Raw genomic sequence first — 17,775 nt, forward strand, 5'->3', positions numbered from 1 at the left:
GTATGGGAGGGGCGACCACGGATGAGCAAACAAACAGCCTGTTGTCCCCCTGGGTGGAAAACAGCTGTGCATCTAGGCCTTTGTCTCCCTGCAGTGCCGCCAAGCTCCTGGACAAGACCCCGTTCTCGGTCAGTAACGCACACCCGCTGCTTCCTTCGCCCGCGAGCCTCCAGCTGGCTCAGCTGCAAGCTCAGCTCACCCTCCACCGGCTAAAGCTGGCACAGACGGCCGCCACCGGCAACCCCGCGGCCGCCACCGTCCTGAACCAAGTCCTCTCCAAAGTGGCCATGTCCCAGCCTCTCTTCAACCAGTTGAGGCATCCGTCCACGATCAGCTCCCCCCATGGCCACACCGGGGTGCCCCAACACGCAGCAACCATGCCCAGTGCCCGGTTTCCCTCTAATGCAATTGCCTTCTCGCCCCAGGGCCAGACACGAGGCCCAGGGCCCTCTGTGAGTCTCCCCAGCCAGCCCCCCAATGCCATTGTGATGCACCCTTTCAGCGGGGTCATGCCTCAGACCCCTGCCCAGCCAGCAGTCATCTTGGACATCGGCAAGACTGGGCCCGCCCCTGCTGCGGCGGGATTCTACGAGTATGGTAAAGCCAACTCGGGCCAGGCATATGGCTCTGAAACTGATGGTCAGCCCAGTTTCCTGCCAGCCTCGGCCTCTACCTCGGGCGGCGTGACCTATGAAGGGCACTACAGCCACTCAGGGCAAGATGGCCAAGCCACCTTTCCCACGGACTTCTACGGACCCAACGCCCAAGGGTCACAGGTGGCAGGTGGATTTGCGGCTGAGCCGGCCGGGGGCTTGAAAGGCGAGGTAGGTCCGCTGCTGCAGGGTCCGAACAGCCAGTGGGAGAGCCCCCATGGATTCTCTGGCCAAAGCAAGCCCGACCTTAGAGCAGTCCCCAACCTGTGGCCTCCAGCCCCCAGCCAGCCCTATGAGCTGTATGACCCCGAGGAGCCCACCCCAGACAGGACCCCTCCTTCCTTTGGGGGTCGGCTCAACAACAGCAAACAGGGTTTCAGCGGAGCCTGGCGGCGGGCCACGGAGGAGCAGGCGATGCTGTCTGTGCAGCCCTTGCAGGCGCACGAGCTGAATGACTTTCACGGTGTGACCCCCCTCCACCTGCCCCACGTCTGTAGCATCTGCGACAAGAAGGTGTTTGATTTGAAGGTGAGTCATCCAGGACCGGCTGGGAGCCACAGCGGAGCCTTGTGGGCTCTCCACCACAGCCCAACTCCTGCTGCTCACGGGCAAGGAACTGTGACATTTGGGGACTGGGTAACAGAATTTTGCCATCGGTACCCTTGACGAAAAGCCTAGGTATTAGAACCAGAAGGAATTTCAGAAATGTATCAGGGCCAGTCCCTTGCTTTAAGGCAAATAAGAGATTCTTACCCATGGTTATAGGTGAGAGATGAGGGTGAGTGGAGCACCAAGTGACCCCACTTGGGTTATGGAAAAGAGACTCAGGAATTAGCCTCTGCCTCCTTGCCTACATTCCTTGAGAACGTATACTGTACTGAGTACAAAAGGGGGAAAGTGTTAGCAGAATTTTGAGTTGGGCAAGGGAGTAATTCTCAGGTGGGACCTAGACAAATTGTTATAGAGGCCTCAGCTTCTGCATCTGCAAAATGGAGGTAGAGCCTTATTACACCTTTTCAGTGGTTGTAAAGTGCTTTGGGCCCCTGCAAACAAAAATCCATGGTAGTATAAATTTTCCCCCAAGATGTATTGATGATACAGTGAAGTATTCCAAAGCAAGAATAATTGCAGTTAGCATATATTAAACCCTTCCTCTGTGTCAGCGGTAACTCTCCAAGGTAGATACTATTATTATACTCATTTTACAGATGCAAAAACTGAGGCCCAGAGAGATGAAATGACTTCTCCAGGGCCCCATAGCCAGAAAGTGGTGGAGTGGATATTCAAACGGGGGTCTGACCCTCCCAGAGCCTGTGCCTCTTATCACTGAGCTGTACGGCCTCTCGTCTCTCATCTTGTCTGCAGAGCACAGTAATCCTTATTTAGCGGGCAACACACCACAGTGTGTCATTCACCCCTGCTTGGGTTATGTCATGCAAACGCATCCCTGTCACTTGGGTGGACCATACCCTCTCACCTCCTGTCTCGGGAGGGGGCCGGCTAACGTGGGAGGTGATGGAGGATTTTGTCTCTCATAAGTCTTTTCTAAGGCTTTGCAACTCCCTGGGAGTCCACCTGCCAGATTCTCATATGGAAGTACATCGGAGGTGTGGTGGGACCAGGGGCCCCCTGAGAGGGGAAGAGGAAATCGGACTTGTGAATCTGGGCTCCTGTCCAAGATAGGCATGGGATGTGCAGGTGGAGGCCGATGATGATGATGATGACGGTGACGGCTGGTTAGGGAGGCAAGAACGGGGGAGGAGCCTGGATGGGAGGGGAGCAGGGGAGGGAGAGGCATCAGCAGGGCTGGTCCAGCATCTGGGCACTCTGCCCTCCCTGTCCTTAGGAGGAAATCTGTACTCATCCACTGCCTTCCTGGGGGCTCAGTTCTCCTTCGGTCATTTTTCTCTCCTTCTGGCCTAGGACTGGGAGCTGCATGTAAAAGGGAAACTCCATGCTCAGAAATGCCTGCTCTTCTCTGAAAAGTAAGTGCTGTCCAGGAGGACAGGTTCATGCATGCACTCAGCGCACGTTCACTGAGCACTTACTGTGTGCCTTGCTTTGTTCTTGCTGGGGAAAGAGCAGAGGACAAAACAAGCAAATCCCTGTTCTCAAGGAGCTTTACACTTAATGGCAGGGGGGTGGGGCAGTGTCAGATGATAAACTAGTGAACTCTATAGCGTCTCTGGTGGTAAACGCTAAGCAGAAAACGGCATCAGGGCAGAGGCAGGAAGTGTGTGTGTGTGTGTGCGCGCACACTCAGAGGGGCTGGTGGTGGGAAGGCCTCACTGAGGACATCCCAGGAGGGCATGGAATGAACCGTGGCCGTCTGGGGGACATGCACTCCCAGCAGAAGGAACGGCGAGTTTGAGAGCCCTGGCGTGGTCCAAGGATGCACAGGCAGCATCAGTGTGAGCAGTGCGGAGTACCTGGGGGGAGGAGCCAGGGAAGTAGTGGGGCTGCATCCTGAGCACTGGGGCTTGTGGAGAGGACTTTCACTTTTGATTTGAATGGGACTGGAGCCCTGGAGGGCTGAGCAGAGAAGGGATGTGCTCTGGCTTCACTGACTGGGACCCTGGCTGCCATGCTGAGAATAGGTGGTGGGGGCAAAGGCAGACTTGGGGAGACCAGTGAGGAAGGGGTTCCAGATACCCACACAGAAGAGAGGAGCCTGGGCCCAGGGGTGTAGAACAGAGGATGGGGTTAAGTGTTTTGAAATGAGCTCATCCGAAAGGCCTCCCTTCCTTATTTACAGTAACCAACAGGTAGAAGCAACCCAAATGTCCAGGCCAGGTAAATAGATAAACACATGTGGTCTGTGTTTACAGTGGGATATTATTCAGCCTTCAAAAGGAAGGAATTTCTGACACAGGCAACAACATGGGTGAACCTTGAGGACGTTACTCTAAGTGAGATAAGCCAGTCACAAAAGGACAAATGCTGTGTGATTCCACTTCCAGGAAGTACTGAGAGTCGTCAGATTCATAGAGACAGAAAGTAGAAGGGTGGCTGCCAGGGGCGGGGAGAAGGGGCTGGGGAGGTAGTACAGAGCTTCCGTTTTACAAGATGGGAAAGAGTTCTTCGGAAGATGGAGGGTAGCGATGGTTGCCAAACAGTGTGAATGTACTCAATGCCACCGAACCGTACACTTAAAAATGGTTAAGATGGTACGTTTTATGTTATGTGTATTTTACCACAATTTAAAAAAGTGATTTTAAAAAGGCATTTCTTTTCTGGCTCCCCATTTTTTTATTGATAAGACTCACCATGTTAACCACTTTAAGGTGTACAATTCAATGGTATTTAGCACATTGACAAGGTTTTGCAAATACTACCAGTCTCTAGTTCCAGAACATTTTCATCACCCCCAGAGGAAACTTATATCCATTAGGCAGTCACTCCCCATTCCCCCTCCCTACCCCCCGCCCCTGGCAACCACTACTCTGCTTTCTGTCTTCATGGATTTGCTTCTTCTGAGCATTGAATATGAATAGAATCATATAACATGTGACCTTTTGTGACTGGCTTTTTCACTTAGCATAATATTTTCAAGGTTCACCCACATTGTAGCGTATGTAGCCTTTTTATGGCTGAATAATATTTTTTATATATATATATATATATATATATATAAACATTGTGTTTATCCATTCATCTTTTGATCTGTATTTGGGGTGTTTCTACCTTTTGGTTATTATGAATAGGGCTGCTGTGAACATCTCTGTTTGAACATTTATTTTCTGCTATTTGGGGTCTAAGCCTTGGAGTGGAATTTCTGGGTCACATGGCAATTCTTTGTTTAACTTATTGAGTAACTGGTTCCCTTTTTTCACCCCTCTCCAGCGCCGCTGTCCGGTGTGTACTCGGTTCTGCAGAGGGAACACTGTGTGCCTCTCCCAACAGCACAGCCGTTTATAACCCTGCTGGGAACGAAGGTGAGAAAGGGCCCCACAGATCAGCAGCTTGAAGCAGAAATCAGTTTTCCAAAGGCTTCTTACTCCCCACCTTTATTTATTTATTTTTTTAACATCTTTATTGGAGTGTAATTGCTTTACAATGGTGTGTTAGTTTCTGCTGTATAACAAAGTGAATCAGCTCTACATATACATATATCCCCATATCTCCTCCCTCTTGCGTCTCCCTCCCACCCTCCCTATCCCACCCCTCTAGGTGGACACACAGCACCGAGCTGATCTCCCTGTGCTATGCGGCTGCTTCCCACTAGCTATCTGACATTTACTCCCCATCTTTAATAACCAAATGTCCCCGTTGTGCCTTTGTGGACACATCTATAAAGCAAACAGATCCCAAGATGCTAAAATGCATTGGGCCTGCTCTCTGGCCTCCTCAGTGTTTTCTATGTGTTTTAGACGTAAAGCTTTGCTGGTTATCAACATGCCCAGAAGTATAATCATGCCAATCACTAATCACTGTGTTAAAATGGAATTTTCACTTTTCTCTTCCCACTTCTGTCCTAACAATGACTTTATTTTGGGGGGCTTAAACCAGTTATTTTATTATGTTTGCCTTACGACTTTTAAACATTTATGAAAAAGAATGATTTATTTCAAGAAAGAAAAGCTAAATTTAATATTTTTTTAAAAGAACATTTAGTAAAATGTCATTTTTAGTTTTAAATAGGAGGAACATTGCTCTTGCACATATCCATAAATAATGACTTTTGAAGGTCAAGGAAATGACTAGGTTTTCACCCAGTTTTGTGTAATTTACCGTTTAGATTACTCCTCAAATCTTGGAACATCATATGCGGCCATTCCTGCAAGGTCATTTACTCAGTCAAATCCCGCATTCCCTCCAGCTTCCCCGGGGACAAATGTGAGTACCGAAGCATCTTCTCTGCTGTCATTTGTCATCATCAACGCGTCTGTATCACCTGCTCTGCCTGGGTGTAGGGGTACGGAAGGGGCTGGGGTGAAGCTGGCACAGGTGGGGCTTGGTGCAGAGCAGGAAAGCAGAGGTCAAGAGTTGTTTAATTCAGGGTTTTCCCTGGTGGTCCACAGGCTGGGGCTTCACGCTCCCAGGGCAGGGGGCCTGGGTTCAGTCCCTGGTCAGGGAACTGGATCCTGTGTGCCACAGCTGGGAGTTTGCATGCCACAACTGGAGATCCCACATGCCACAACTGGGACCCGGCACAGCCAAATAAATAAATAAATGGATGAATATTTTTTTTAAAAAAGAGTTGTTTAATTCAGTCCAGCTGGTGTTGAAACACATAGATTAAAAAGCTGACATAATTTCTTAAAATTGAAAGCACTCAAAGATTTTCTAGCATTCAGCACTGGTTTAGAAAAAAATAAGTATGAGGGTTTTGTGTGTGTGTGTGTGTGTGTGTGTATGTGTGTGTGTGTGTGTGTGTGTGTGTGTGTGTGCTGTGTGTTTTCTAAGACTTGGACATTTTATTGAAGTGGACCATTTCCTGTGAGTGGGTAATTCTGAAACTTGAACAGAAAGAGAAAATGTGTTTGAAAAGTACGGACCGTGCACTAATGGTATTTTTGACCCCTTGGGGAAATGGTCACGTCTGCATAATATCAATACTTCGTTTTTAGTTGTGTTTGTGTTCCTTCCTCTCTACAACGGGCACTTTCGTCCCCCAAAGCTCTAAAGATTCATTCCTCCTTTTTCCAGCAATTGTGACAACTCGCTCTCCCCACCTCAGTTTTCCCCCTGCGTGTAGCCTGGTCCCCCAGGAGCTGCCCAGCTTCTCTCCCTCCCTGGCAAATGTGGGGAAGGGGGTGGGAGCCGCAGAGCCACCTGTAAAGCAAACTGTGTTTGACTGAACCCTGCTCGAGGGCGCGTGTCTGTGTGGTTTTGCCTGTGCCTGTATTTTTCCAATTCGTGATGTGAGCAGCTGCAGGCTCTTTCTTCTTGCGCTCAGCAGAGCGGGCCTCCACGTGCCGTCCCTTCCACGTGTCTGTCGGGGCATTTGAGCAAAACTTAGGAAGAGCAAGCAGAGAAGTGTAGGTTTTAGACCCTGGGGGCTGAGTGAGTGGGGAGGCGAAGAGGTTCATGATGAGAAGTGAGGCCTGTCTGGGCCGAGATTTCCATTTGTTTGTGTCTGTTTATTTGTGTTTCGGGGAGACGTGCTTCAAGAGGGAGCCCCTGTCTGCAAGCCCGTGTGTGAAGGAATGTTGTGGTTTCCCTCTTCAGTCTTCAGGCTGAGAGCCACGGCCCGTCAGTGACAGCTTGGGGTCAGTCCCAGGAGAGCAGAATGGCTGGGTTCAGTGAACCTGGCATTTGTCTTGGAGTCAGACGCCCCCGATGACTTGACCTTGTGTCCCATGGGGGCGCTGTCCGCTCCAGCACCACCTACCCCAGGGCCTGTTTCCCACACTGTGGACCACGGAGCCGGTTCTGAGACCCCAGCACTGAGCAGAAAGGGGCTGTGACCCAGACAGGGGAGGCAGGGCTGTGTGCCAGATGGGCCAGGGGTCTGGGCACAGGAAGGAGAGCCCGTGTCAACTGAGTCCCTTTATGAAGGGGCAGGGGCTGAGGGAGCGAGGAGAGGCAAGGGCAGGGTGACTCTGTGTCTGTCTGTGTCTCAACTGCGTCCTCCGGCACTGACCGGTGAACCAGAGGCCCTTTGCTGTGGATATGGAGGCAAGAGGCCCTAAGTTCATGTCCCAGTTCCGGATCCTGAAGCTGAGAGGCCTTGGGCAAATGGCTTTACTTCTCTGAGGCTCTATTTCCTTAAATGGGGAAAATACTCCCCTAATAATGACTTTTGAAGTTAGGTTTTCACTTGGCTTTGATCCTTCTGATTATGCCTCTAATCTCGGAACATCTTATGTGGCCATTTGAGCACAGTCTCCTGATTCGATGGTCTGAGGGTAGACCAGCATCGTCCTGCCCTTGTGAGGGTCAAATGAGACCATGTAGGTGACAATGCTTTGTGAACCGTGCAGCGTGTAAGAAGTAATAATGGCTATTTTTGTGTAACGAGTCTGTTTAGCCTGCTGTGGGGAACCTGTGCTAAGGCCAGCTCTGTCTGCTGGTCATGTGATTTGGGGCCAGTCTCAGTGTCAGCGTTCCTCCTGTGCGAATCTGTCTGGGAATCCCTGTAGTCATATCTGCCCTCCCCACCCCGAGAGATGCTGAGAGGCTCCCACGGAAGGGCTTTACTTAGGTGAGGGGCAGGCACGAGCGATCTGCTGACTCGTGACCATTCATGAGTACAGTTTCCTCCAGACGCCTAGAGATGGGCATTCATCTGGCTTGAGCCTGAGAAGCAACACAAGGAACATTTTGCTTTCAGCACTGGCAGCAGCAGGAAGGTGATGGAGAGCCCAGAAATTGTCGGATATGATCATAATAGCGCATTTACATAGTGCCCAACACATTCTTAGCATTTTTTTGTATGTGTTAGCTCATTTAATCCTCCAGACAACTCTGTGAGGGGAGGAAACTGAGGCACAGAGACACTAAGTAACCTGCCTAAGGTCACACAGCTGGTAAATGGCAGCACTGGGATTTGAACCCAGGGAACCCGGCTCTATCTAGAAGCCTCATTTTTAACCGCTAAGTGCTGCTACCCCGGCTCTGAGGGTCTCTGACTTCTCTCCCTCGTGATGATTCTCTCATTAGTAAGTTCCCTCCTCCCCCACTCCCACTCCACAAGCTGCTTAGCAGGCTCTGAGGCTGCCTGGGGCGATGAGGACTTCTCAGGCTTTGGCCAGCAGACCTGGAGCAAAAGGTGAAAAGGCCATCAGACCCAGCAGCCGAATTCTCCTGTACCGTGACAGTGTCTCCCAAGATGAACCCGACATTTGGAGGCATTTCCGTATACCCATTGGAGGTGAAGAGCTCTCATCTGACTGGTTTTATCGTTACAAGTTCTGCGAAGCCTTGCTGGTCACGTGAGCTTCCCAAGGATAATCTGGGGGATGAGGACACAGTTTGCCCCAGCCACTCCCTGCATCATCAGTGCCTAGATGTTCACATCCTTCTGTCGGCTTCTGGTCCTCTTGTTGCCATTTCTGGCAAATGCTATCGAATGTGGGTATGTCACTTTGGAAAAACCTGAAATCCAAAAATATTGACCTCTGGAGAAGAGCCGAGAAATGAAGAGCTGATGAATCTGCTACGATGCTCTGCGAGGCTCCTTTAAGTAGCAGGAGAGTTCCTCAGAAAAATTATTGGGTTTTTTTCTGCCTACAAATGCTGACCTACCAAGATAAGTAGATACATCAAGGGGTGGTTACTGTGTTACCAGGGGATGCTTTTCTGGGCTCCATGAGTGGCCAGCGAGCTCCTTTTGCATTCTATTGGTTTTTTCTGTTTACATATTTATGCTTTTTGTGAAAATTCAAACAGAAAAGAAATATTTAAGGAGGACAGTGAAATTCCTCCCACTTCCCCCCTTCCAGCTACCATAGAGAACCCATAAAGGCTTTGATGCCTTTTCCTCCAGGAGTGTGTTCCAGTTCAGTGCCAGGGCTTTTTCTGCCTGATTCCGCTTACATGAGTCTTTTCAGAAACACATTTTGTTGAGTAAAAGCTGGAACAGCCAGGACTCAGCCATTGTCATATCACTATTGTTTATGGAGCAAAGAGCAGTTTTTCCTTCTAAAGCCCTCTGTTTTTAAGCAGGGGAACACAGTGACAGGGTGCTCCGTGTTATGACTGAGGCTTCAGAGGGTATCTGAACTGCCATGAAATCTATAATGACCACATGACACATCTACGGCCTCCCCCAAGCCCAGGCTTGGCTGAATTTACAGCTCGGTGGGAATGCAAGCCCTTTGTTTCCATGTTTATTTCTGACAGAGATGGGGCACTGAAGTGACAGTCGTGTGCTGCATTTGCCGAGGGTGGGTGCTTTGTGTCTGTCCCCTCCAGCCCCAGGGTCCTCCAGCCCCAGGGTCCTGGGAGAGGAGCATTCACTTTCACTTAAGCTTCTGCCATTTGACAGAGCAGACGCACTTTATCCTTTGCTGCCTGAGTTGTCATAAGCAGAGTAATCAGGTTTCTAGAAGGGGCCATAGGGCTGTAAATCGTTTTCTTGCGCCTGCCTGAGATGCACTTTGCCTGCTGGCTGTCCCCGGAAAACCGCCTTGTAGTTTTCACAGCCACCTTGGAGTTTATTTAGTGCTGGTGCCTCAGATGGGACCTCCCTGGCCTGGGACGATACACATTGTTTTTATGGTTTCTTTCTCTCCAGGACCCTGCACACCAGAAAACGTGTATAAATAAGGACAGTGAGGCACAGGAAAATAGAAATGTTTTTGAAAGACCAGAGGTTTAAGTCATACGTTGTGCCTCAGATTGCTGGCTGTTTCTTGAACATCTGTCTGTCCAGCTTGGCCTTCTGGGTCCGTGGCTCAGAGCACTCTGGTCTCCTGACCGCCAAAGAGCATGGAGAGTTCTTAACTGATGTGGCACCCTCCCTCGCCATTCCAGCTCTGTCCTCGCTCTTGTCCCCTGGGCAGGGGTCACCTTGTACATTTTCGAAAAGAGCAACGAGTGGGGAAACAGGAGACCTGGGTGGGTTTTGTTTTCTGGGGTTTTTCCTTTTCTTTTTACAAATCTGAATTATTTTTTCTTGTTGCAAAACCAGTAAAATGATGTAAAAAATTTTAAACGGTAACAGAGATATAAAAAATAGAAAATCTAATCCTGCAGAGAAAGCCAAGGGTAAATGTCTTTGCCTATAGCTATCTATCTCTAGCTAGTGTACGTGTGCATGTTTAATTACTAAAAGTATATATTTTGGGGAAAGTCAGATTACCCCATATCATCTGTTGTGCATCTTGGTTTTTTTTCACTTAACATAAACTCTCAAGACATATTTTAATTGATTTATAGACATCTTTTCACATCTGAACATAAAACACTCTCAGATGTTGTAACACCGTCTATTGTATACGTTTACCGTAATTTATCAAGTCTGTGATTGATTGGTTTTTCAGTGAGAGTTGTTATCACACATCTACCCCTACTTCATTGCCCACAGATTAAGTTCCTTACCTTTTCCCAGGCATCAGTGTCTGCATACACATTGATGAGTGTGGACCAGATGACCTCCTGGTTTTAAGGTTCCATGACTCTAAAGTTTACAGTAATGTTGAAATTGCTCATCACATGAGCCACCCAAGCCCCGTAGGCAATCCGGCACCAATAAAAGTAGATTTTCTCTAAGTCAAAGCTAATATGCTTTATAAACTATTTGAAAGTATCAATAAAGACATCTTTCTATCCTCCAAGTTACACCAAGGTCCATAGCTTTGGAACTCATGCCCATTCAATCTCTGCATAGTATGTTCGAAATCCACATCATGAGAAATAAACATTTGCCCTGTGTCTGTCCTCAGGTTTGTTTAGCACAAACCCGGCAGAGGCCCACAGGCTGTGCCAGAGGAGGTTAGGCCACATCTAAAGGAGATCAGGCTGGAGCAGAGAAAATCGTTTATTTACTGAAGATCGAATCTACATTTCGTAGCTCTAAGAAGCACTTTGAGAGACTTCTCTCACCCCGCAGGCCTCTTGCCCTGAGCCACATTTTTATTGCAACTCTGTGAGTTATTTGAACTGGTGCTGTTCTTTGAACTCATCCGCGAAGCCCGTTCCCACCTGCGTCGGAGGGCATTGAAAGGTCTCAGAATCTTGCTACACAAGTCTGCTCTTTTCACATTTCCACCCATCTATAAAAGATTTGTGGGTGACTTGAGAGGTCTTGGACTCGGCTGCATGAACCATTGGAAGCAGCATCTGGTTTTAAATGAGTGACCCCAGCCTGTGAAAATGTACAGCCCAGGCGCCTGATTGCACGGAGGGGCATTCGGGTCGTGCTGGTCTACGAGCTGACTGAAGTGTCCTCCGGGCTGGTGAAGGATCATTGTCCCCTTAGGTTAGTAATGAGGGCTTCAGTTACAGCCCAGACGCCTTAGCTCTCTTAGAGATTTGACCTTGGACTGGGAAGTTCCAAATGCACTGTCGCATGTGTGCCTCCTGGGAGCTCAGCAGGCAGACCGTCAGGTGGGATGTTAGCGGAGCTCATCAACACCAGGTCTCACAATTCTCTCTAAACCCAGCTGCTCTTCTGCCCCAGAGCACATCTTTTAAAATTTATTTGAGTAACTTTTAATTTTAATATAATTCAGACTTACAGAAAAGTTGCAGGAAAGGTATAAGGAACACTCCCCCCACATATACCTTTTGCCTAGATTTACTACTGTTTTTACATTTTGGCCCATTTACTTCATCATTCTCTCTCTGTGTCTCTTCTGTCTCTGTCTCTTTATCATCTGTCTCTCCAACCATCTCTATCTTTATCTGTTCATCCATCCATCCATTCATCCATCCATCCATCCATCTAATGATCTATGCGTATTTCTCCTGAACCATTGGAGACATGGTACCTCTTCACTCCTAACTACCTCAGCATGAATTTCCTAAGAACACAGACTTTCTCTTACATAATCACAGTACAGTTACTTTTTTTTTCCCAGTCCAGGAGCATCATAGCACATCCTTTAACCATTGGAGGAAAGAAGGAGACAAATATTTATTTATAGAAGCCTGCTGATGCCAGGCCTTGCACAAAGGCACTTCACATACATTGTGGCATTTTTGTCTTCTAAACGGTCCTGTGGAATCAATGTTTATTTTCCCTGGTTTATAGACAAACAAACTCAGGCTTGGAGAAATTCAGTAACTTGCCCACGGTAGTCACTGGGGAGCAGGGACACAGACCCAGGTCTGTCTGATATTCCCACTGGCCTGGCACTGGTGCCTGAAGACCGTGAGGCGGCACACACCTGATGTGTGTCTGTCCTCAGAGAGGCAGCGTTCCCACGTGTCTTTAGTTTATCTCGGTATATGATCTCAACTCCTCTCGTTCATTCAGGGAGCAGAGGCTTTCTCAGGGCAGAGCACATTGGCAAGGTGCTCACTGCTTGGAGATTATCTTCAGCCCTGTAAAGATGAAACCAGCACCAGCACATACAGGCCTGTCTGAACAATGGCCGTGCTTGTGCACATATGCATGCATGCTGAAACGGCTGAGCACACAGAGCGGGAGGACAAACATTACATTCATTGGGACAGGGAGTGGGAAAAACACAGACTTCCTGTTTTTGCCCAACACAGTTGGGGAAACTTATCATTAACCTGGATCTTAGGGTTTAGCTTGGCAAGGCTTCTGAGAGGAGTGGAATTTTAGAACTTTGAGCCACATAAGCATGGATATTTTACATCTGGAGAGGACTTAAGACGTATAGACTAACTTCCTCATTCCAGACACTGGGGAACTAAGGCCCAGAAAGGAAAACTAGTTTGTCCTTGTCGTGTACCTAATAGGTCGCTGAGCTGGGACTGAAACCCAGCCCTCTGTCTTCCAAGATCAGGTTCTTTCACTACATCAGGAAGTCTTGTGCTTTTTACAGCCCAAACTGTTTTCAGTTATTACTCCTACCTTGAGCAGCACCTGTCCTGCATTTCATGTTTGGCAAAAGTACTGTATCTGCCAAAGTACTTACATTAGTGAGTAATTAACTAGCTCCCCATTTTTAGGAATCGAAAAACACAGACACACCAAACAGACATTCTCATCAGGGTAAGGATCTAACCAAGATTAGCATCTCAGTAAAGAAACTCAAAGTATGAGCTCAACTCAGGTTCTTTTGTTTGTTTGTTTTTAAAGTCTTTATTGAATTTGTTACAATATTGCTTCTGTTTTATGCTTTGGTGTTTTGGCCGCCGGGCATGTGGGATCTTAGCTCCCCGACCAGGGATGAAACCCACACCCCCTGCATTGGAAGGCAAAGTCTGAACCACTGGACCGCCAGGGAAGTCCCTCAACTCCGGTTTTTTAAATGTCAAGAATAACAATTCTTCCTTGATATATTACCTTCAAAGACCCTTCAGGACTTGGACTTCTTAGAGAACCCAAGTTGGGAATTAGCATAAGGCATCATGCTGTCTGCTCCAAGGCACTCAGGATCGTCTGTGACCCCAGTGGACAGATTTTACTCTAGAAGAGTACCACCTAGACCGTATTCTGCCTTCCTCTCACCCCTTCTCCCCCATCGTCCAGAGTTCCCATAGGATGTAAGGCAAATAATAGCCATGTTTATATGAACTGTTCAAGGATAGAGTGATTATACATATAACCCCACACCCTTTATGAATCAAGTATGATTTTGAACCTAGTTGAGTTTAACAAAAAGATACTTTAGTTCAGTGACAGAAAGGAAAGTAGACTGAACTACCCTAACTCAAATATTTGCAAAAGAATACCACACATAAAAAATGTTTCTAACTGGTTAAGATTTCTCACATGCCCTGACACCAGACACAGCACAGATTTTTGATGGGCAAGATTTTCATTTCATGGGTCCCTTAGAAAATGATACACTGAAGGGAACTGGTTAAAGTGAAGAAGCTGCTTGGGGCCACTGGAGGTGCTTTGCCCCAAGGGGCCAGTATCTTGGCATACCTGTAACCCATCTGCAGTTCACCAGTGGAGAAACTCCAGATTAATATGATTAATTGGAAGATTACTAAAAATCTCATGAGTATTTTAAGTGACGACAAGGGTGTCAATAAAATCCAATTTCTATTGCTGATTAAAATCTTGGGAGGAAAAAGAGCCAATGAAATGTACTTTTTTTTCTATGTAAATAGATACTTTTTTTTTTAGTTTTTCAAAACAAACAACTTTCTATTGAAGTAGAGTTGATTTACATGTTGTATTAGTTTCAGGTGTACAGCAAAATGATTCAGTTATACATATATATGTCTATTCTTTTTCAGATTCTTTTCCATTATAGGTTATTACAAGATATTGAATATAGTTCCCTCTGCCATATAGTAGGTCCTTGTTGTTTATTTGTTTTATATATAGTAGTGTGTATCTGCTAATCCCAAACTCCTAATTTATCCCTACCCCCTTTCCCCTTTGGTCACCGTAAATTTGTTTTCTATGTCTGTGAGTCTATTTCTGTTTTGTAAATAAGTTCATTTGTATCATTTTTTTTAGATTGCACATATAAGTGATATCATATGATATTTGTCTTTCTCTGACTTACTTCACTTAGTGTCACAATCCTCTAGGTCCATCCATGTTGCTGCAATGTACTTTTAAAATTTAAATGAAAATCTTAATTTAGACTCACTCATTTTAGCACCTTTCTAACTTGTCTGCAGTGTGACTTCATATCGTTCTTTGGTGACCAGCAGCGGTGAGGGTGTTTATTCCTTGGGAGGCATGCTCTGCTCTCAGCAGTACTTGCTACACTTACGCTTGGATAAAAGCCTCTTGAGTTGCTCTTTCAGTCTGGAGGAGACAATGAGAGAGGCGCTGGCCCTCGTACCCAGTCACTAGGCAACGGGACAGGCAAGGAGCAGGGTCAGTCTAGAACTACCCTGCGTGTCTGCTTTGTTGTCCAAGCACGTGTGAGCCCAGGCCGGCCACAGCAGAGTCACATGGGCAGAAACGTGCCTGGCTCAGAGGAGCCAGCAGAGCACCCAGCCTCAGCCCTCCTGTTGATGAACTCGGAGGACTGGCCACTTTGCCCAGCCCGAGAGCTCAGTGGGGTCTGCGTTTTTGTGTGACCCCTCACCCTAATGAGAGGCAAAGATCCTGCCTCTTAGCCCTCCTCCTGTCTTCCCTGGAGAAGGGCTCGGTCCTCCTTAGCCAGGTTCGTACTCAAAGTCTCCCAGCTGATGGAGAGCACCGTTTGCACTTTAGGGAGGTGTGGGCATGCTCTGGGAGCGGCCTGGGCCACACACTGGAGACTGTTTCCCTTTGGGAAAGTGCTTGACCTCTGGACATAGTAGAGAGGGAGGTCTGCAAGGGGCACTTGGGTTTCTCCAATTCAGGGCTGAACCGTCCAAGGAAATTCTTATTGACTCTTATTGTCCTCAGCCCAGATGAGACAAACAAGGGCTTTTCATGGTAGAATTACCCAATTATTAGCCCTTGTTATGGATGAGACCTCAGACTTCCTCACTGTATTACTATAGCAGAGTAGGACCCACATCAAATGTAATTAGATGTTGAAGTTCACTTTATCATAGAAAGAAGATAGTGATTATGCAAATGTGGGCTGTGCTATTAGTATGGGTTTAGAAAATTGCATCCTTCTCTTCCACATTGGGTTGGCTTATGGCTACTAATTCTTGAACCTCCTGGAGACTCCAGTCTGATTAAGGTTTGCACAGACCAAACAGACACACTTCCTCCCTCCAGGAGCTTTGATTAGGCCCGGGTCTTCATTTCTAAACTGTGTTCCTTAGAGATGCCTTTGGGACTGCTGGATGGGGGGTGGTGGCAGGGTGTTGGATCGCAAGGTTTGTCTAGAGCAGCACCTCTTTATTTGCTGAATATGTTGGGCTGGTGGGCAAGCTTTTGTTTGTAGAAAGGATTTCAAGACTAACAAAAGTTTTGGAAACCACAGCCCTAAACCAAAGGTTGTCGCTGTGAATGTCTATGTATATGAAGTTCACAAATCCTTTCTATGTTCATTTTCTTTATTGGGTTTTTAAAAAATTATAAGTCAAACAATATGAGACATATAAGAAATAGGTTAAACATCTCCCCCTTACTCCCTTCCAGTTCTGCCCTTTGAAGATAACCAGTACTGATAGGTTGATATGTATTGTCCCATACCTTTCTGTGTCTGTGCTGATATCCCTTAAAATGTTTCCATTGTGAAAAATTTCAAACATACAGAACAGTAGAGACAAGTGTAATTAACCCCTGTGTACTCATCCCCCAATTCCAATAATTATCAAAATTTTACATTTGCTTCATCTTTTTCTTATATTTTTTTGGATTTTTGCTTTGTTTTACAAGAATAGCATCATATTACACCTGTACTTGGCAACCTGCTTTTTACTTTATCTTAAAAATGTTTTCCTGATCAGCTCATTTACCACCTTCTTTCAATGGCTACATCGTTTTCCTTTGTAGGTGTGAACCATCAATTACTCAATCATTATCCTATGCTTGGACATTCAGGCTGTTTCCAAAACTTTTTGCAATAAATTATAAATTTATTATAATAAATTAACTGCAATAAATGTCCTTGTACATAAGTATTTACATATTGGTGTATTTATTTCTGTAGGCTAGATTTCCAAAAATGGGATGGCAGGATCCTGTGCTATATATATTTTAAGTTTTATTCAATATGCTAAAGTATCTTCTCAGAAGATTGTAGATACACAACCTCCCACCAGCAACATATGTTATGCCCATTTCCTTATCTCTTCGACAGCCCTGGATGTGATTTCTCGTTAAAATTGTTACGAATCTTTTGTGTAAGGAGATGGCATAAAATCAATGTTTTATATATCTCTGCAAATGGATTATTTTTCTGCATTCATTTTGTAAATTATAGTTTTTTGATCATTATTTGGGGGAAGATAGCCAATAGGAGCATCTAGAATAGATAGAGGGCAAGGAGGAAATGTCTTTTGAAGACCAAACCACTGCTCTTTGTTCCCGTTTGCGCAGCGGAAAACGGGTGCTGGCCGCGTGGTACACATCTGCAATCTGCCGGAAGGAAGCTGCACGGAGAATGACGTCATTAACCTGGGGCTGCCCTTTGGAAAGGTCACTAATTACATCCTCATGAAGTCTACTAATCAGGTAGGTCTGGGCACTTTCACACTGGTATGTACCAGATAGACCACACATTGGTGGAGGGAAACTACATAATTTTTTTAAAAAGCAGCTGTTCATAACATAAAGGGGTAATACACAGCTGGCCTCCTGCTGGTACAGCACAGAGGTTTTCATTGATGATGGTGTTTTGTTTCCTCTTGTTTCACCTGACCCTTCTTGTGATGGATCCAGGCCTTTGTGAGTTACCTAGAAGTGAGGATGTGCTTTGGAATGAGGTGCTCATTATCACAGAAAAGCTAGCAGGTCCCTAAAACAGAAATCCATGCACTTGAGTCTTTTCACTGTGTTACCCACCCCCTGAGCTAATGCCACTGTCTTTCTTACCTTCTGAGTTTCTCATCTCTGAGGGTATGGATTTTTGAGCCAGCCAACAACTGACGGGGAACAGGTTATTTTCACTGATCCTTGGTGTTAGCAACTGAGGTTCTTGGTTCTCAGAGCAGAAGAGTAGGTGGGAATTAATGGATGCCT

General features: G+C 46.7%; 1 protein-coding gene across 4 annotated transcripts in view; it reads left to right on the plus strand.

The window, feature by feature from the left end:
* Positions 1 to 17,775, plus strand: part of RBM20 (RNA binding motif protein 20) — a 217,784-nt gene that overhangs the window by 154,140 nt on the left and 45,869 nt on the right. For 3 of the 4 annotated variants that reach the window (XM_060127058.1, XM_060127059.1, XM_060127060.1), the window contains exons 2-6: positions 95 to 1,181; positions 2,577 to 2,638; positions 4,497 to 4,588; positions 5,392 to 5,489; positions 17,134 to 17,268. In XM_060127058.1, coding sequence (XP_059983041.1) covers positions 95 to 1,181; positions 2,577 to 2,638; positions 4,497 to 4,588; positions 5,392 to 5,489; positions 17,134 to 17,268 — 1,474 coding nt within the window. The remainder of the gene's footprint in view (positions 1 to 94; positions 1,182 to 2,576; positions 2,639 to 4,496; positions 4,589 to 5,391; positions 5,490 to 17,133; positions 17,269 to 17,775) is intronic. The other variant, XM_060127062.1, reaches the window with a different exon arrangement.

This window comes from Lagenorhynchus albirostris, chromosome 16, assembly GCF_949774975.1.
Source record: "Lagenorhynchus albirostris chromosome 16, mLagAlb1.1, whole genome shotgun sequence".
NCBI lineage: Eukaryota > Metazoa > Chordata > Mammalia > Artiodactyla > Delphinidae > Lagenorhynchus > Lagenorhynchus albirostris.